General features: G+C 36.8%; 2 protein-coding genes across 2 annotated transcripts; both read right to left on the bottom strand.

The window, feature by feature from the left end:
- Positions 1-8,360: 8,360 nt before the first annotated feature.
- On the bottom strand, positions 8,361-9,992 carry LOC131658783 (uncharacterized). Its single transcript, XM_058928039.1, has one exon. It carries the CDS (start codon positions 9,990-9,992, stop codon positions 8,361-8,363), a length of 1,632 nt encoding a protein of 543 aa, XP_058784022.1.
- A 4,349-nt stretch (positions 9,993-14,341) lies between these two features.
- On the bottom strand, positions 14,342-16,741 carry LOC131656525 (cytochrome P450 71D10-like). The gene is made up of 2 exons (XM_058926225.1): positions 15,752-16,741; positions 14,342-15,009 (listed from the first exon to the last, which is right to left on the bottom strand). Exons 1-2 carry the CDS (start codon positions 16,658-16,660, stop codon positions 14,386-14,388), a joined length of 1,533 nt encoding a protein of 510 aa, XP_058782208.1. The 5' UTR covers positions 16,661-16,741; the 3' UTR covers positions 14,342-14,385.
- Positions 16,742-18,182: the final 1,441 nt, after the last annotated feature.

The following is an 18,182-nucleotide window of genomic DNA, read 5'->3' as shown; positions in this document are numbered from 1 at the left end:
AGAACTTGAGGAGAACTAACAAGAAAGGACCCAAGAAGATGTGGGTACCAAAGAAAAAGACTATTTCTTTTGCAGATTCTCTTGGCGACAAAGAAGATAAAAGTCAACATGTCATGTCACCTGGACTCAAGTTGGTCTCAACACTTGAAGGGAAGAAGGACTGTCTTCCAAGTTCTGGTACTTGAATCTGTTGAAGAAACTATGTTCGTAGGAGATCAGAAAAGAAAGTTTATTAGTCTTGGAACCATCTATTTTGTTTGTTTCTAAAGCATTGGTGTTTCGTTCTTGATTATTCTGAATGCTCTAAATGCTACAGAATATACAATATTGAAACATTGATTGTAGAAGAATCAATCAATATCTGGCTTGATGATAAACTTGGTTCCGATGAAACAAAGCAGCTTAAGAATTTCTGCAAATACAGTTTTGTCTTATCAGAAGCTGCAGAACAAAGAAGTGAATCTCCAGAAGCTGTGTATATCAGAAGTAATGGATCAGAAGATCATTCAGATTTACATCAGCATACTTCAGAAGGAGTGTTTCCAGAAGAGAAACTTGATCAAGTCAGAAGCAGTGATCGGAATCAGAAGGCGTAAAGCCTATTGAATATTTCACACCTGTCATCCATTATCTGATGATGAGCACGTGTCTCTACGGTCAGTACGAAGCGTGCAGTTGAAAAGACGCCGACCTAGGTAACTGTATTAAATCATTTCATTTACCATGCTATCTCTCCTAATGTCATTTCTCATTTAATGCAAAACGATTTAATTATTTTCAAATCTTTTAAATAGCCCGCTTCAACTTCATTCTTTTCTCCTTCTCTCTATTTTGTTCTACATCTTCTTTTCGCTGCATTTTTTTTACAAACCCTAGTCTTTGTTCTGATCTTACGGCATAATCATCATGAACTCTTCCTCTTGTTCATCTTCCTCAAAAGAAAGACTTACTTCTTCACAAATCCTTCTACGAAATTATGAATATGCTCCTTTGAAAACTTGCTTGATACCCACGAAGGACTTGGAGGTTTTATGTGAAACTGCTGTGGACTTAAACAATCTTAAAGCGAATGGCTTTAAGTGTGATGCAAGAATCCTTGAGCAAGGATGGTCCAAGTACCTTAATAGATTGGTTGGTCCAACTTATCCTGATCTTGTGAAGGATTTCTGGGTACATGCAACGGTTACCCCAACGGCCATCATTTCATTCGTGCTAGGGCATGAAGTGGTTATCTCTGAAAAACTGATCAGGAAGCTATACAATCTGAATGATGAAGAAGGTTGGTCTGGTTTTCGACATGCATCTGTTGATTGGTCGATAGTTGAAAAACAAATCTCTCAGTCTTCTGGGATTGACTCGAATAACACAGGCACCTTGAGGCCATTTTATAGAGTATGGGCTGAGATTATTCTGGGTTCTCTTCACCGCAGAAAAAGGATGCTCTCCTCTTCTTACATCAGTCCAGATCACAAGCACACTCTTTTTTGCATTGGCAAAAAGACTGAGATCAACATTTCTCATATTCTGTTTGAGAATCTGAAGACTTCAATCTTTGAGTCAAGAGAAGAGGAAAGGGCGAAGTACCCTCATCTTTCAAGAACGACTATTCCGTTTGGAAGAATGATTTCAGACATTCTTATTGAAAGCAAAGTGCTGAACTCCATCAGAAAACTCAATGCATCCCATTTGCTTGGAGTAGTTCAAGGTCCCATTTTCAATGGTGTGGATTTGTTCAGATTAGAACTCATTCAAAATGTACCTTCTGTGTGCTCAAGCTTTCCTAACATTCTCTCAAGAAGAGTTGCTGTTGAAGGTTTTGCCTCCTTGTTTCAAGAAGAACTGCATCAGGTTGTCAAGTCTTACCTGGAAGATTGTGTTAGGAAGCAATCAGATATTGATCCTGCTTGGATCCGTGGCAGAGTACTTCCGTCCAAGGCTGACCTTTTGAAGAAGGATCAGAAGGAACAAAAGGCTAGGTTTAAAAGAAAAGCCCGAGAAGATGAGGCTAAGGAAGCCAAGAAGTTGAGAGTCACCTTTGATCCTGACAAGGTGGACTCTGAAGAACGAAGGGAGAAAAGGATTAGAGATTCCTTTCGCAGAACCAGATCTTCTTCTTCTGTGCAAATCTCTAGGCAGGTTTTTACTCCACCTCCCTCTGTTCCTAAACCATCCTTCCAATCACCTCCATCTGAACCAAAAATAAACTTCACCTTACCAAATCCTTCTCCATCAACCTCCTCCTCTCCCATTCTGAATCCCACTCCTCTAAATATTCTTCCCCCAACTCCTTCTGATAAGACTTTCTCACCAATTCCCTTTACAAATAATCCATCCTCATCAATCATTCTCTCAGTTATTCCCTCCTCCTCATCCACCACACCTCCACCTTCTGTATCCCATCCCTTACCTACCAGAAAATCAAAACCTTTTTGTCCTCTCTACCCGGACTACAAATTCACCCTCAATCCGCCTGAACCTGAACTCTCTACCTACCTGGAACTTTTCAGATATGAGGTAATCAATGGCTTAGACCTTCTGAAGGAAGCCTTCCTAAATGGTCTGAATGATGTTTCTACAAGAAATATCTGGAAAAGATTTCGCAAGGTGTTTCAAGAAGAAGCAATGGGAGTACAGAAAAGACTAGTGGCTGCTGCCCCACGGCCTCGTGGAATTCTGAGGAATTATGAAGACTTCTGGTTTGCTAGTCTCAAAGGAAGACATCTGTTGGAAGAGAAGCCCTTCTTGGATGAGATGGAACAATTAAGACTGGCTGCTGAAATGGAAGCAAATCCATGCAGGGATATTGTTATCTTTATTCCTGATTATCATGTTCTGCTCGGAGACTTCAAGACTCTCTTTAACTATCTGAGGGAAAACCCTTCTGAGAAAGACCCAAGCTTGGTCATTCCAGAAGTTGTTGACCCACCAGAAGTTGAAGGTCCTTCTGCTCCCAGGAATCTAGCTGCCATTCTTCAGGCACTTGAGAATGGAGACTCGGAAATTCTTGCTGCAGAATATGGAGATGCTTCTATGCAAGAAGCAGATGTTGAAGATCATGTTGCTGAAACAGATCCTGTTGAGGAAATCCCTGCAAATGATCTATCCATGGAAGCTACAGATCAAGTTGCTATTCCTGTGGTTGAAAGCGGTGAAGCTTCTTCTGATGAATCTTCTCGTCTTGCAAGGACTCTGGAAGAAATTCAGAAGAGACAGGATGAGCAAAGCTCACTCAATGCTGAGTTTAGAGCTTTCATGGTGAGGCAAGATGGACACAACAATGAGGTTCAAGAGATCCTGGCCAAGATCCTGTTAAGGCTAGGGCCATCTTAGATTGAGTCTGTGTTGTTTCTTTCTTTTCGTTGCATCTGTTTTTGTGCATCTGATCTTACTTATCTTCATGTACTTCTGTACCTGATGTTTGAACTTCAATGAAATCATCTTTTTCCTCCGTGTGTTTCTTTTTGTTTGTCTCTGAATCTTTTCTGTTTTTTGATGATATGACAAAAAGGGGGAGAAATATGTGATAAATGATTTGATTTAATCAGTTGCTTTCACTAACAAGAACTGCAAGTTCTATATGGTTTAAGTGTTTTGCAGGTATAAAGAAGTGAAGAGAATCTTCAAAGCACACAAGAAGCAAAACCATAAGAAGCGTTATTCTGTAAAAAGAATAAGCTTATGGAAACTGAAGCAAGCTGAGTGTTGTCAAGCTTCAGAAATCAGAAGCAAGAAAGAAGAATGATCAGAATTTCTGATAATAGAATTTGATCCAAAATTTGTCTATTTGCTCTGACAAAATTCTATTTGCTCTGATACATTATTTTAGCCTATATGGCTCTGATACATATTTTGTGTTCTGATACACATCTTATGTTCTAACTCATTCATGCTGACTTTTGTCGTTTAGTTTTGTTCTGTAACATTTCAGGATGTAGAGATGCTCTGATGATGCTCTGGTACATTCAACAATGTTCTGATACAAATCTAGCATGAAGTGATGTTGGTAGAAATTCAAAGCTCTGAAGCTATCCGAGGGAAGCAGAAATCAGAAGCTGTGAATATTCTAAAGATCCAGAAAACTCAAGTTCTGAAGCTGTCCTAAATGGAAGCAGAAATCAGAAGCTGTGAATGTTCTGAAGATCAAAGAAATTCAAGTTCTGAAGCTGTCCTAAATGGAAGCAGAAATCAGAAGCTGTGAATGTTCTGAAGATCAAAGAAATTCAAGTTCTGAAGCTGTCCTAAATGGAAGCAGGAATCAGAAGCTATGAGTGTTCTAGGGATCTAAAGAAATTCAAGTTCTGAAGCTGTCCAATGGAAGCAGAAGTCAGAAGCTATGAATTCTCTGAAGACAGAAGCTTATGTGATCGTCTCTACCGAAATAATCAGGGAAGTCTTTTATTAAAGTTCTTCGAGTATTTATTTCAGGGGGAGATTATTTATCTCAGGGGGAGATTGTTAATCTCAGGGGGAGACATATTCACATGCTTATGCTATAGCTGTGTAATTTGTCTTTTGCCGTCTGCTCTTTCTGATCGCAAATTCATATCATTTATATATGTTTTTGTCATCATCAAAAAGGGGGAGATTGTTAGAACAAGATTTGTTCTGATCAATTATCTTAGTTTTGATGATAACAATAATATGAATTTTGCTTAAGATAATATGGTACTCTAATCCAATGCAATTTCCTTTTCAGGAAATATATAAAGAGTATGCATAATTCAGCGCTCAGAAGCTTTGTCTCTCAAGGGTTCAGCATGCAACATCAGAACATGGTCTGGCAAGACATCAGAAGATGGTCGAAGCAGAATCAGAACATGGGTCTATGGAAGCATCAGAAGAACATGAGATCAGAAGCACTGAAGTTCTGATGGTATCACGCTCAGAAGCACTTCAAGGTCAGAAGATCAGAAGATGCTTTGCACCAAGCTGTTTGACTCTGATGATATTCAAACGTTGTATTCACAAACATCAGATCAGAAGGAAGTACATGTGGCAGGCTACGCTGACTGACAAAAGGAACGTTAGAAGCTATTAAAGGCAATGTCAGTAGACACAGCGTGAACAAGGCTCGAGGTAGTTGACAAAAGCATATAACATTAAATGCGATGCTGTACGGAACACGCAAAGCATTAAATGCACTCAACGGTCATCTTCTCCAACGCCTATAAATATGAAGTTCTGATGAGAAGCAAGGTTAACGACTCTAAACAAAACAACTCATATTAACTTGCTGAAACTCTGTTCTATTCAAAGCTCAGAATCTTCATCTTCATCAAAGCTCACTACATTGCTGTTGTAATATATTAGTGAGATTAAGCTTAAACGTTAAGAGAAATATCACAGTTTGTGATTATAGCTTTTAAGAAGCAATTGTAATACTCTTAGAATTGATTACATTAAGTTGTAAGGAACTAGAGTGATCGTGTGGATCAGAATACTCTAGGAAGTCTTAGAGGTTATCTAAGCAGGTTGTAACTAGAGTGATCGTGTGGATCAGAATACTCTAGAAAGTCTTAGAGGGTATCTAAGCAGTTGTTCCTGGAGTGATCAGTGTGTGATCAGAAGACTCTGGAAGACTTAGTTGCTGACTAAGTGGAGAACCATTGTAATCCGTGCGATTAGTGGATTAAATCCTCAGTTGAGGTAAATCATCTCTGCGGGGGTGGACTGGAGTAGTTTAGTTAACAACGAACCAGGATAAAAATAACTGTGCAATTTATTTTTATCGGTCAAGTTTTTAAAGCTACACTTATTCAAACCCCCCCCCCCCCTTTCTAAGTGTTTTTCTATCCTTCATAACTGACATCAACCAATGAGCTGATGAAAGTTGACATGTCGTCCACAACCAATGAGTTGAGTACGATCCAAATAGGAAACACCAACATCAACCAACGAGTTAATGAAGGTAAACAACAATTCGTTATCAACCAATGAGTTGACTTTAAAAGACATAACTGACATCAACCAATGAGCTGATGAAAGTCGACACGTCGTCCACAACCAATGAGTTGAGTGCGATCAAAACAGAAATAAAGTTGCCATCAACCAATGAGCCGACGAGGGTATGAAGAAATTGATTTCAACCAATGAGTTGACTCGATTTAACTGGAAAATTAAAGACCAAATTTCAACCAATGAGTTGAGGAGGCAAATGATAAATTTCAACCAATGGGCTGACAACAAGAGAAGAATTATTCTCAACCAATGGGTTGATTCAAATGACAAGAGAATTGATGATTGATTTCAACCAATGGGTTGACAACATGAGAAGGATTGTTTTCAGCCAATGAGTTGATTAAAATGACAAGAAAATTGATGATTGATTTCAACCAATGGGTTGGCTCAAATTAACAAGAAGATAATGATCTCCTATGCATGATTTGTGCTTATGTATGAGATATTTTTGTTTTTCTTTTGTGCAAATTGATGCACATGCATATGATGTATGATGGTTGATCAATGCAAGTAATGAATTTACTGGATATTTGCCAATGGGCAATGCATTTTTTTTGGGTATCCATGGTGGACCATGCTTGGTTTTCAATGGAAAAGTCCGAGCAAGATTGAATTTTTGATTTAATGTTGCGGGAGGTTTCCCTATGAATGATATGCATGATTGATGAATGTATGCTATGAATGAAATTTATGGTTTGGAATATTTGAAGAGATGCCCCAGTGGAGGGCAATAATTTTTTTTATGAGGTGGAAAAGGTCTTTTGGTAGAAGGTTTGCGCAAGCATAATTCCCGACACCAATTCTGAGTTTGAGGACTACTTGATATGGCATAGTCAGCTTGGACTACTTGAAGGAAAGATCTTGGCCTTGATTTGCCCCAGAATGCTGAGTCTCTGTAGAAATTTATTTCAACAAAGCTTTTGGATTCAAATTGATGATCCTGAGATGACATGCCCCCGTCCTTGGGATCCTTTGAAATGAAATGCCCCTGAATGATGGACATCTGAAGTGATATGACTTTGATGGTGCTACTTTAGGCTCTTCAAATGATTTCCATTGTTGAAATTTCCTTGATGGAAAGTGCTGATATTACAAATGAAACTATTTTATTCAAAATGGTAATTTTAACGTGGCGTGCATGCAAGTTTTGAAAACAATCATTTATTGAAATGAAACTGTGGCATAGAAGTTTGAAATTCAAGATGTGAAAGATGATGTGATAGCGTGGTATCAAAACAAATGATTAGCAAACATTTAGGAGTCAGGTTAACGCAACCTTGCTTTAGTATGCTTTCAAAAGAAACCTTGCTTCAATTAGGACTTTTGAAGGTTGTAACGTGGTCAGGTTCACGGTTTAAGAAACAAAGGAGATAGGCTCAAATTTTGATTTTAACCCACCCATTCTTCGTGATGTACTTCAGTCCTAAGTTCAGTTAACTCTCATAAGTATTTAACTTCCAAGAGAACTTGCAGATGATGTTTGAAAACCAATGAGTTCTAAGGTGGCAGTCACCTATTCTTCTTTGAAAGTCACACAAGTTTGTTCTTGCTTTTGACAATGATCTTTTGATCTCTTTTTTTTATTTTGACTTTTGTATCCCTATTTTTTTTGCCTAAGTCTCCTTTTTTAGGTTTTGACTTAGCGGAGTTTTTTTTTGATTTTTTTTGGAACAAACTTGTATGACATTTGTTCAATGATATGAGAATTGGAGCGTTGTGACTGCCATATTGATGTTCCAAGGGAAACAACTGTTGTAAGCTTTGGATGTTCACTACTACTTCAACATTGTGTACGAAGAGAGGATGCGGTTGAACCTTTGGTCGGGAATGGTTCCCATGAAATGATTCTCTTGGAAATCAGATGCATTATTCATTTTAACTGAACAACTACCCTTCCCCAGGTTTTTGATGAAGGGTTTAAATTTCGTACAGAAAGAAAACACCTACTTCTAAGGCTCAAAGGGGTTGACTAGGGATTATCATCCTTATATCTCCAGTGTTTGGGGATTTGAAAGAATGCCTGTACATCATCAACAAAGTTTTATTTGAAAGCACACTGATGCAAATTTAGTAATCGTTTTTCGTCATCCTCCCTCAAATCTTGCTTAGACAGAAAGCTCATAAAGAAAGCGAAGTGGAAAAGCACAATTTTTGTATTTTTGAATTTGTGCAGGTGATACGAATTTAAAGCAAGAGAAACACATCATGATTGATTCAAAACAAATGCAATGCTCATTTCATTAAAATTACGATTAAGGATTACAGAATTCAAATGCAACAAAACACAGTACAAACAAGGAAAATTAATAAATGAAAAGACAAAGGCCTAGTAACTATCAGCAGCAAGGATGAGCTTTCCCGTCTGATATCTGGCTTTAGGAGCATCCCTCGTGTCTTGACACTCAACGAGGTAGAGGATTAGTGACCACATTCGGATTAACATCTCGAAATGTGAGCATCTTGCTCTCGATCAAGTCTTGAACCTTCTCCTTTAGAACCCAACAGTCTTCAATGGAATGACCAACTACTCCACTATGAAAATCACACTTAGCATTAGGATTATATCCTTTGGAGAATGGTGGCGTTGGAGCTTTAGTTGGCCTAGGAGCTATCAACGACTTATGGATTAGCGCAGGCCACAATTCAGTGTAAGTCATAGGAATTGGGTCGATGCGGCGAGGCTCCTTTGGTGGATCTTTCTGAGGCCTGTTCTGATATTGTTGCCTATTATGACCTTGTTGAGAATTTTGAGGAGCACTTTGCGGAACATTCTGATGAGAAGCAGTCCATGGTTGTTGATGCGATGGAATTGGGAAGTATGGTTGTTGATGTTGAGCAGCTGCGACATGCGGATACTGATAGTAAGGCATGAATGGCGCTTGTGGATAAGTCGAAGCTTGGTAGGGTTGTGGATTCTGAGTTCCTTCGCCACCAGTCACAACAGCATTAGCTTCACTTTCTTTCTTTCTATGGAAGTTTCCAGGGAATCTCTTTGTTTGGTTGTTGTTGGAAGATTCTGCAGCGTTGACAATCTTGCCATTCTTCAAACCTTCTTCGACCCTTTCTCCAATGGTGACCAGGTCAGCAAAGCTAGAAGAGACACTTCCAATCATTTTCTCATAGAAGACTGGCTGCAAGGTATCCATAAACATGCCAGTAAGTTCTTTTTCAGCAGGAGGAGGTTCGACTTGAGCAGCTAGCTCTCTCCAGCGTTGGGCGTATACTTTGAAAGTTTCCCTATCTCTCATGGTCATAGTCTGAAGTTGTCTGCGATCAGGGGCTAAGTCCATGTTATACTTGTATTGTTTTAGGAAAGCTTCGCCTAAGTCTCTCCATGTTTGGATATGCTCCCTCTTCAAACTCATGTACCATTTCAGAGAAGCTCCAACTAAGCTATCTTGAAAGGTGTGAACGAGCAATTTGTCATTGTTGGCATAGGCGGCCATTTTGCGAAAGTACATAGTCAGATGATCTTTAGGACAAGTATGCCCCTTGTACTTTTCGAATTCAGGGACTTTGAACTTTGCAGGTACAGTCAAGTCAGAAACCAAGCAGAGGTTCATGGTATCAAATCCAAAGATGTCATTTCCTTCAACGGCTTTCAACCTTTTCTCGAGGACGTTGTACTTTTCTTTCACTTCTTCCACCTCATGGTTATGCTCTTGATCACCATGTTCGGAATCATCAACCTGATAGACAAAAGGAGGAGGTTGAACAGCAGTGTGAACAATTGGAGGTTGTTCAGCGGTGACAGGTATCGGTGCGATCTGTTGCGCAGAAATTCCTACTCCCAAGGTATTCGTGAATGGGGGAGTATAACCAGGTGGTAAACCAAACTCTGGCCAGCTAGTAGGCGGCCTTTGAACAGGAATGGGATCCTCTTCAACTTCGGAGACTTCAGCTATAATAGTCCTTTGGGGTACAGCGTCCCTAGCAATCAGCACTTGCATCATCTCAGTGAGCTTGGTGATGCTTCCCTTCAACTCGTCGATTTCCATCCTGACTTCCATGTTGTGTTTCTCTTGGTCAGCCATTCTTTTTCGAGAAACACTACGTGTCTGATAAGGATGTCGGGGAATCAGCTTGCCTTGTTAACTGCTGGAGGAAGAGAGGTATGAGCATTGGATTGAGATGCAAATGAATGCAGATGCATGATGATTTTTTTTTAATGCAAAAGCGAATGCCATTTCATATCATGTATGATTCACAAGTAATGGATTTTCAATCAAATGGATACAGAAAGATTCAAATTACTGGGCACACAGTGGCTCACCACAGGATAGTTCTAAGGTTTTTATGTTGAAAAGGTTCTAGACGCGGTTCTTAGAGTTACAAACTCCTTTTGAAAACTCAGTCAGCTAGTAAATAACTTACCATCCAAATGTGTTTTCAAATGAAGCCTATTCTGAGTGTGATTTTCGCACTTACCCACAATAATAGTTACGTTACGCAAGTTGGGTGCAAAACCACCATTTCCTAAAAGTCATGGTTTCAGGGTTTTTCTAAAGGTCCCTAGAGTTAACGATCCAAATTGAAAACATCATCGCTCGAGTAAATAACTTACTCAACCAAACACATCTTCTCAAAGGACCTACTCTAGGCGGGGTATTAGTATCTCCTACTTGACACTACGTCAAGCAAGTTTAATACTAAACCACCATCTTATCTTATGTGTTTCTTGAGCTCGGGCGTAGAGCTTTGTCCATAAAGTGCCAATAATAGAAAGATTCCAACCATGATGATAAGAAATCAAACAATGATATAATAAAGGCAATAAAGAAGCAAGTAAATAAATGAAAACAAAATCACAAGAAAAATTAAATTAGGGTTGACTCTCTTGGAAGTCCCCAGCACAGTCGCCAGCTGTTGCGGGTCAAAAAATGATCGCCACGAAATTGTAACAAACAGAGTCGCCACCAAAATTTATTTATTCCAATGGGAAAGGGGAAATATTGATAAAACCCACAAATGAAATGAAATGGACAAAGATGGTCTTCGTAACCAAATTTGGGTTCGGGAGTCGGTTAAGTAAGGGGAAGGTATTAGCACCCCTTACCTCCATCGTACTCGATGGGACCCATTTAGTTATTCTTGTGATCGATTGTTAGCTTATTATCTACTTGCGTTCTAATTATTATATGGACAAGAAAGAAACGGGATTTGGGTTTTTTATTATTGAGCTCGCCAAGACATTTGAGTCTCGTGCCTACGTATTCCCAATGGGGAAAGTCAGAGCGTTCGTAGTTCGGGGCTACGAAATTATATATTTTATTCATTAGTGTGCTCGTCAAGACATTTGAGTCTTGTGCCTACATATCTTCAATGGAAGAATCAGAGCGATTGTAGTTCGGGGAACTACGAGTTTGTTGATAGATTTTGATGAGTCTAATCGCACTTGGGCGGGAAGACGAGTTTTTGAATGTGGTTCGCACTTGGGCGAGATTTGCACTTGGGCAAGGAAAGATGAGTTTGAAATAGGTGTTTTATGAAAAGGTAGAATTCAAGTATGTAAACAATGGCTTAACGGCCATCGCCTAAAATACTTGAAAGAGAATTTGCTAAATTAATCTTGATGAAGTCTTTAATGGGATACAAGCATTCAAACAAAAGCTTAACGGCCATCACCTAAATGCTTGAAAGAGCAACTTGTACAAGTACGTTCAAACCCCTCTTGGGTGGTGAAAGAGATTGAAACGACTCGAGTTTTGAGGAGTCCTTAATGAGGTACAAACATTCAAACAAAGGCTTAACGGCCATCGCGTAAATGTTTTAGAACAACTTGTACAAGTACGTACAAACCCTTCTAATTTCATCCGTTGCGGACTCAACTCAATTCGATTGTAAAAAGCATTTTGATTGAAAAAAGGAACTTGGTATTGACCAAGATTTGCACTTGGGCGAGGAAAAGAAACAATTCGATGAGTTGAAATTGTTTTTTAGAGTTTCAGTAAAAGAAAGAGGCAAATCGAGTTTGAATGAGTCCTTAATGGAGTCTAAGCATTCAAACAAAGGCTTAACGGTCATCGCCTAAATGCTTTAGAACAACTTGTACAAGTACGTACAAACCCTTCTTTTCATCCATTATTGACAAAATTCGATTAAATTATTAAAAGCATTTTTGAAGTTTTGAAATATATTGAATGAAAAATCAAAGAATCATAAACATACCTCTAAAGAAAATATATTTAATCTTTTTTATGAAAATAATATTTTTTAAAGAAAGAAGAAACTTAGATCTAAAACAACTTTTTTTGATGTTTTGAAAATGTTTGAGCAAAACAAAATATTAAAAAGAGAGAACTATTTGGGCCAGTGGGGGTTTGAAAATCGGATGGGAGTGAGGCCCGATAACAGAATTAACAAAATAAAAAACAGAAGGGCCCTGGCCGGACCGGGTCGACCGGATCCAACCCTTTTCTTGCATTAGAAAAAAAACGGGTTCAGGGAACCCTAAATCAAACAGAACCGTCTGCCTCTTTCACGAGACAAACAACACATGTTCCTCTTCTTCTCTCTCTCAATTTCGGAAAGGGAAAAAAAACAACAACGCTTCACTCGATCTCTTCTCTCACGAAGGACACGGAATGAAATAATAAACAACAATCAACAAGGCAAAACAAAGAACCCTGATCCCTTGCAAACCCAACCCCAATTCATTGATTCAGATATTTATACATTTCAAAGCATTTTATGGTGAAACAAAATAAGCAAGAAACGAAACTGGAAATCTAACATGAATTCAGGTAAGGCTCTTCCGAGTTTTGACTCCGATTTTTCTTCATCTTCTTCTGATTCTTGTTTCTGTTATTTGCGTTTTGTGTGTTGCTTTTGTGCGTTGCCTGGGTGTGTGTGTTGTTGCAGAGGTGCGATGGTTCGAGTGTTGCTGTTGTTGTTGATAGGTTGAGGGTGGCTGAGAGGGTTATGGTTTGAAGTGTTTGAAGGTTTGTGAGGTTTAGTATGAGGATGTGTGAACGCAGGTTAAGTTTGGGATGGTTGTGGTTTTGGGTGATGGTTCTGAGGGGTGAGTGAAAGTGAGCTTCAGATGTTCAAGAAAACAATGAAGGTGTGGTTTAGTTTGGGATTTGGCGTGAGTTACAGTTTTGGAGGTGAATGAAAGAAGGCATATTGTATGAACTGTGAATATATGGTTGAGCTGAACGTGTTTATGCAGATATATATTGGAGGAAGTTTGAGTCAAGTTTTGAGCAGAGTGACAATGTGATTTTCTTCGTCCCTTCTTGCTTGTGTAGAGTGTGTTTATATAGTGAAGAGATTAGGGTTTTCATGAGAATTTTGAGAGGGAATTCAGGATAAGATCAAGGGGACAATAGCTGTGATATGGTACAATGATAGTGAAATTTTTGAATTTGCTGCAGACTGGTGGAGTAGTGGAATTGGAAGTGGGATGAAGGACAAAAAAAATCGTGAGAATTGGTGAGGAAGGAATATGGTCCATTTTTGTCTTTTGTGACCTCTAGAAATGTGATGAAAATGGGCTCCCCAAATTGAATTTTGATCATGGGCCTTTTTGTTGTTTGCACCTATTAAAAAAATAACATAGAAACAAGAACATAACAAAAATAATATGATAAAGAAAAGAGGAATTTATTAACTTTAATATAAAATTCAACTTTAATCAAAAATTGAATTAAAGATAAAAATCATAAAATCATGCAAAGTTAAAAAAAAGCTATTAATTATAAAATGATGTATGAAATGAATGTATATATTTATTATTATTTTTTAGAATGCAAATGATGCAAATGAACGTCTAAAATACTATCTATATATTTTTTCGATTTTTTTGAGATAAACTAAGAATAACAAATGACAATAATGCAGATGAAACATTAGGGTAAAAATCAGGGTGCAACAATCATGAGAATGATTTATTTTTTTTTGTAACATCTTTGTAACGAATCTTGTAACTTCTTGTTACACTAAGAATATACACATGTATTTGTAACTTCTTGTAATAAACTTTTACATATTGGATTAGAGTGTTGCTCTCTACTTCAAACATAGATTAATTTGGATCGTGTTGGATAAAAAAATTAGTGTGTTACTTTCTCTTATTCCTTTATATTTCTTTGATTGTTTGTGCATAGTTACTTTACAATAAAGAGTTCTTATTATTGTTTGATGTTGTTTAGATTGATTGTCATTTTTATTTACTTCACACATTATTCTTGTTGTCCATTTGTCATTGCTATTTGCTTTACACCAAAGTGTTTTTATTATTGTTTGTTTAGATTGATGTTGATTGCTATTTGCTTCATACACTATTTATCTTGTCAACATGAACAAAAGTGACTTAATTTCGAATCACCCACTAATATATACATAATTCACTTCATACAAATAACACAAATACACAAGAAAGTGAGCTTTGTTTCTCAAAATTGGATCACTTTTAGGGTTTAAAGTTTAGGACTTCAGAGATGAATGATACATAATAGGAATCAAGTACAAATCATGTTTCTTTTTTAGAGTCAAACCATATGATTCAGTCATATCAAGTTCTTCACCCTTTTTTCCATCAACCATTTTCCAATCAAAATGAAAAAGCAAATTCGCCAATAATATTTCAACATTAACAACACCAAATGTTATACCAGGACACATCCTTCTTCCAGCACCAAACGGAATAAACTGAAAATCCACACCTTTGTAATCAACTTCACTATCAACAAACCTTTCCGGATAAAACTTCGTAGGTTCATTCCAATAGTTTGGATCCATTCCAATTGCATAAGCATTAACTATGACCTTTGTCTTCGCCGGTATCTCATATCCATTTATTTCACATCTTTCACTGCATTCCTTTGGTAGTAACAGTGGAACCGGACCATGTAGACGCAAGGTTTCTTTTATAACTAACTTTAAGTACTTTAGTTCTTGAATGTTTGCTTCATCTACATACCCTTTTGCATCAAAAACACTTCTTACCTCAGTTTGTGCTTTTTTCATCACGGTTGGGTTTCGAATAAGTTCTGACATTGCCCATTCTGAAGCTTTGGATGATGTACCACTTCCAGCACTAAATATATCCTGAAATAAATTATCATATGAATATAATTGCTACTAATATGAACCGAAACATGATATGAGCTAAAACTAGAGTGGGGATGTGAGTGTATTTTTTCGGTGAATAATTGATGTATCTGATTTATATATAGATTATAGGGTTAAATACGTTTTTAGTCCCTATAAATATACGACCCTGCATTTTTATTTTCTATAAAATTTTTCTTCAATGAATAATCCTTATAAAATTATTATGCACATAGTTTCAGTCTCTACTGTCAAACCAATGTGTATTTTAGAATGATTATTTTGCAGACATGTTTATAATGTTTTAAAAAGTTTATGAAAAAGAAAACTCAAAATTTAATTTCTAAGTTGAGATTTTCATCATATTTATCATTATTTTTTGAAATTTGAAAAATTCATATTTAATTCTTCTCGTTTAAAAAAATTCTAAAACTTAGTAACTAAATATTTTACAGTATTCTAAACATATATAAAAAAAATTATTCAAAAATTTAAAAATTAAAGGGTAAATAAACTGTTTTTAAAAATTTTAAAAATAACAGGGACTGAAATTGCATGCATAAAAATTTTAGAATAACCATTCATTGAAGAAAAATTTTATAAGGACTAAAAATACACGGTCGCATATATATAGGGACTAAAAACGTATTTAACCCTAGATTATATATCCGTCAGTTATTCATGGATCTTAAAAGGTAAGATTTTGTTTATAACAGCTATCAGAGTAAAAATTACTAACCAACATGTTTGCTTTAATAACACTATCAGATAGAGGATGCTCAAGGTTATTCTCTTTCTGAAGCCTTAGCAGCACACCAACTAAATCTTCACCATCTTTTTCATTGATTACCTTTGTTTCTAAAATAGTATCCACTTTATGATATCCAAGAATTTTCTCAAGAATCCTATCTATTTCTCTATGCACCTTCTCAGATTTAGTCCTTATACCTGTCAAACCATGAAGCACTTTAAAAGAAGGAAACAAATCAGCCACAGAAAACCCACCAATTAGCTTCAAAACATCCTTCATAGCAACCATAAATGCTTCTTGATCTTCAGATTTTGCTCCTAATGCAATCCTTGATGTTAAGCCATAAGAAAACAAACCAATCTTCTTGGTAAGATTAATAGATGACCCTTCATTCAACCTTATCTTTTCCATAATATTTGACACCTCATGTTCCCGAATCGATCGAAACGATTCAACGCGCTTCGGTGTTAACAGTTCAAAGGTGCAGATTTTTCTCATTTGTCTCCAATAACTTCCGTAAGGTGAAAATGTTATGCCTTTTGTACCATAAGTTATGATATCAGCAGCTACAAGATGTGGCCTGTTTGAGAATTTGGTGTCATGTGTTTTCATTATTTGTTTGGCGATTTCTGGTGAAGATACAACTATGATTGGAATTTGACCTAGTTTGATGTGCATTAATGGTCCATATTTTTGTGAGAGTTTTTTGAGGCTATGATGAGGCACTGAACCAAGTTGGTGTATGTTTCCTATAAGAGGTAGTTTTGGTGGTCCTGGGGGTAACTTGGAGTTTGAAGATTTTGGTTTTGTTGAATTCCATATTAGGATGATTATTATGAATAAAAAGAAGAAAGATAAGAAGATGGGAGATGAAATCATTTTGGGTTCTAGCTCCATGATTGCCTCAAGTAATATTTGAAGAGGCCAATGTTTTTATAATGTTCAATTTTTATGGAACCGGGGGATCTTTGTAAAACATAAAACAACAAACCAAATATCAATAATTGGTGAAGATGAGTACTAATTAATATGTCTTTTTCTCAAGGGACTGCATGTGAGGAATCCGAAGTAAAACATTGCTTGCAGTGCCAAGTGGCTAGCTTTTGCTTTTCTTATCCAAAAGATCCGTATATTCCAAATATTTCTTCCACAAATTAATGACATTAAAATAAATATGGATTCTTCCCAAAATCAATCACATTAAGGAGTGAAATCTATATATACTATAACAAATATATACTTTTTTTTTTTTTTTGGCTTTATACCACCGGTTTAGTCCGGTTCGGAGGCGAGTTCTGGCATCAAGTGGTTCCATCCCCCTCCCGATCGCAGTTGCGGGGGATCGAACCGCGGTTCTCGCCACCAAATCCAACGCCAATCACCAATGGACCAACTAACGATTGGTACTATAACAAATATATTAAAACAATAATATACTGAAACAGAAACGCATATTCTCGTGCTAATACATTTCTACTTCATTTATGTTAAGTTATCCATCCTATAGTCCTATGTGACATTAATCAAACTCATTTTTTCTATTCAAAAGGGCAAATGTAATATTTCTACAATATTGGAGTTCACAGATTTGAATCCTCGTAAAGATAAAAAAAACTAGATGTTGAATAGTGTGATATGCTAAATCTTTAAGAAAAATGTGGACAATTTTTACCATGTGCTTTTAAAATGATATATATTTTTAATCAAGATATATTAATAGAACCAAAGTTTTCAAAACGAGATTACAACGAAACGGTGGGAACTGCGGGAGAAAATTGTTCACCAATTGAAACCTAACTTAAGTAAAACAACGGGTTTTTGTCAAACTCATAAAAGTTATAATTGGCGTGAGAAATATTCCCTATAAACGCCTCTCTAAATCAAAGCTTTCACACCCCATATCATATCCCGAGAATTCCACACAAAATTCTTTAAAATAATTCCATTCCTAAACACCCACAAACTCCAAAGGGTTGCCAACCACATGCACTCCACCTTCTATCTTTTCACTTTCTTGCCACTACAATACAAATTTCATTTCCAAAAACTCTCCATGAAATCACCTGCTTTATAATCCGACATTCCTATTCACCTAACAATATACATCTAAACCTCATCCGTCCTCCGACACAAAAAAAGAGATTGGAAAGAAGACTCCGCACAAAAACATCACAGAAAACACAAGCTAAATTTAGAGGAGCAAAAGAAATTCCACGATAAACTAGCAAATCCTTGGTGTTTAAAAGTTTAACGCTCTTCTATTTTTATTTTCTTCCTTATGTCTTTATCTTATGAAATTTTAGAATTTCCTCCTAAAATTGAAAAGAATACAATTTAGATATCTTTGTTATCACCATATTGCGCTAGTATAGGTGTTTGAATTAATTTCTTCCTTTAACAAAATATATATATATATATA

Source organism: Vicia villosa, linkage group LG3 (assembly GCF_029867415.1).
Source record: "Vicia villosa cultivar HV-30 ecotype Madison, WI linkage group LG3, Vvil1.0, whole genome shotgun sequence".
Taxonomy (NCBI): domain Eukaryota; kingdom Viridiplantae; phylum Streptophyta; class Magnoliopsida; order Fabales; family Fabaceae; genus Vicia; species Vicia villosa.
This window is presented reverse-complemented; position numbering and strand designations above follow the sequence as displayed.

Coding starts and splice junctions, on each gene's coding strand:
- LOC131658783 (XM_058928039.1), bottom strand. CDS start 9,992: ATGGCTGACCAAGAGAAACACAACATGGAAGTCAGGATGGAAATCGAC.
- LOC131656525 (XM_058926225.1), bottom strand. CDS start 16,660: ATGGAGCTAGAACCCAAAATGATTTCATCTCCCATCTTCTTATCTTTC. Junction 15,010..15,751: donor TTATTAAAGCAAACATGTTG/GTTAGTAATTTT, acceptor AATTTATTTCAG/GATATATTTAGTGCTGGAAG.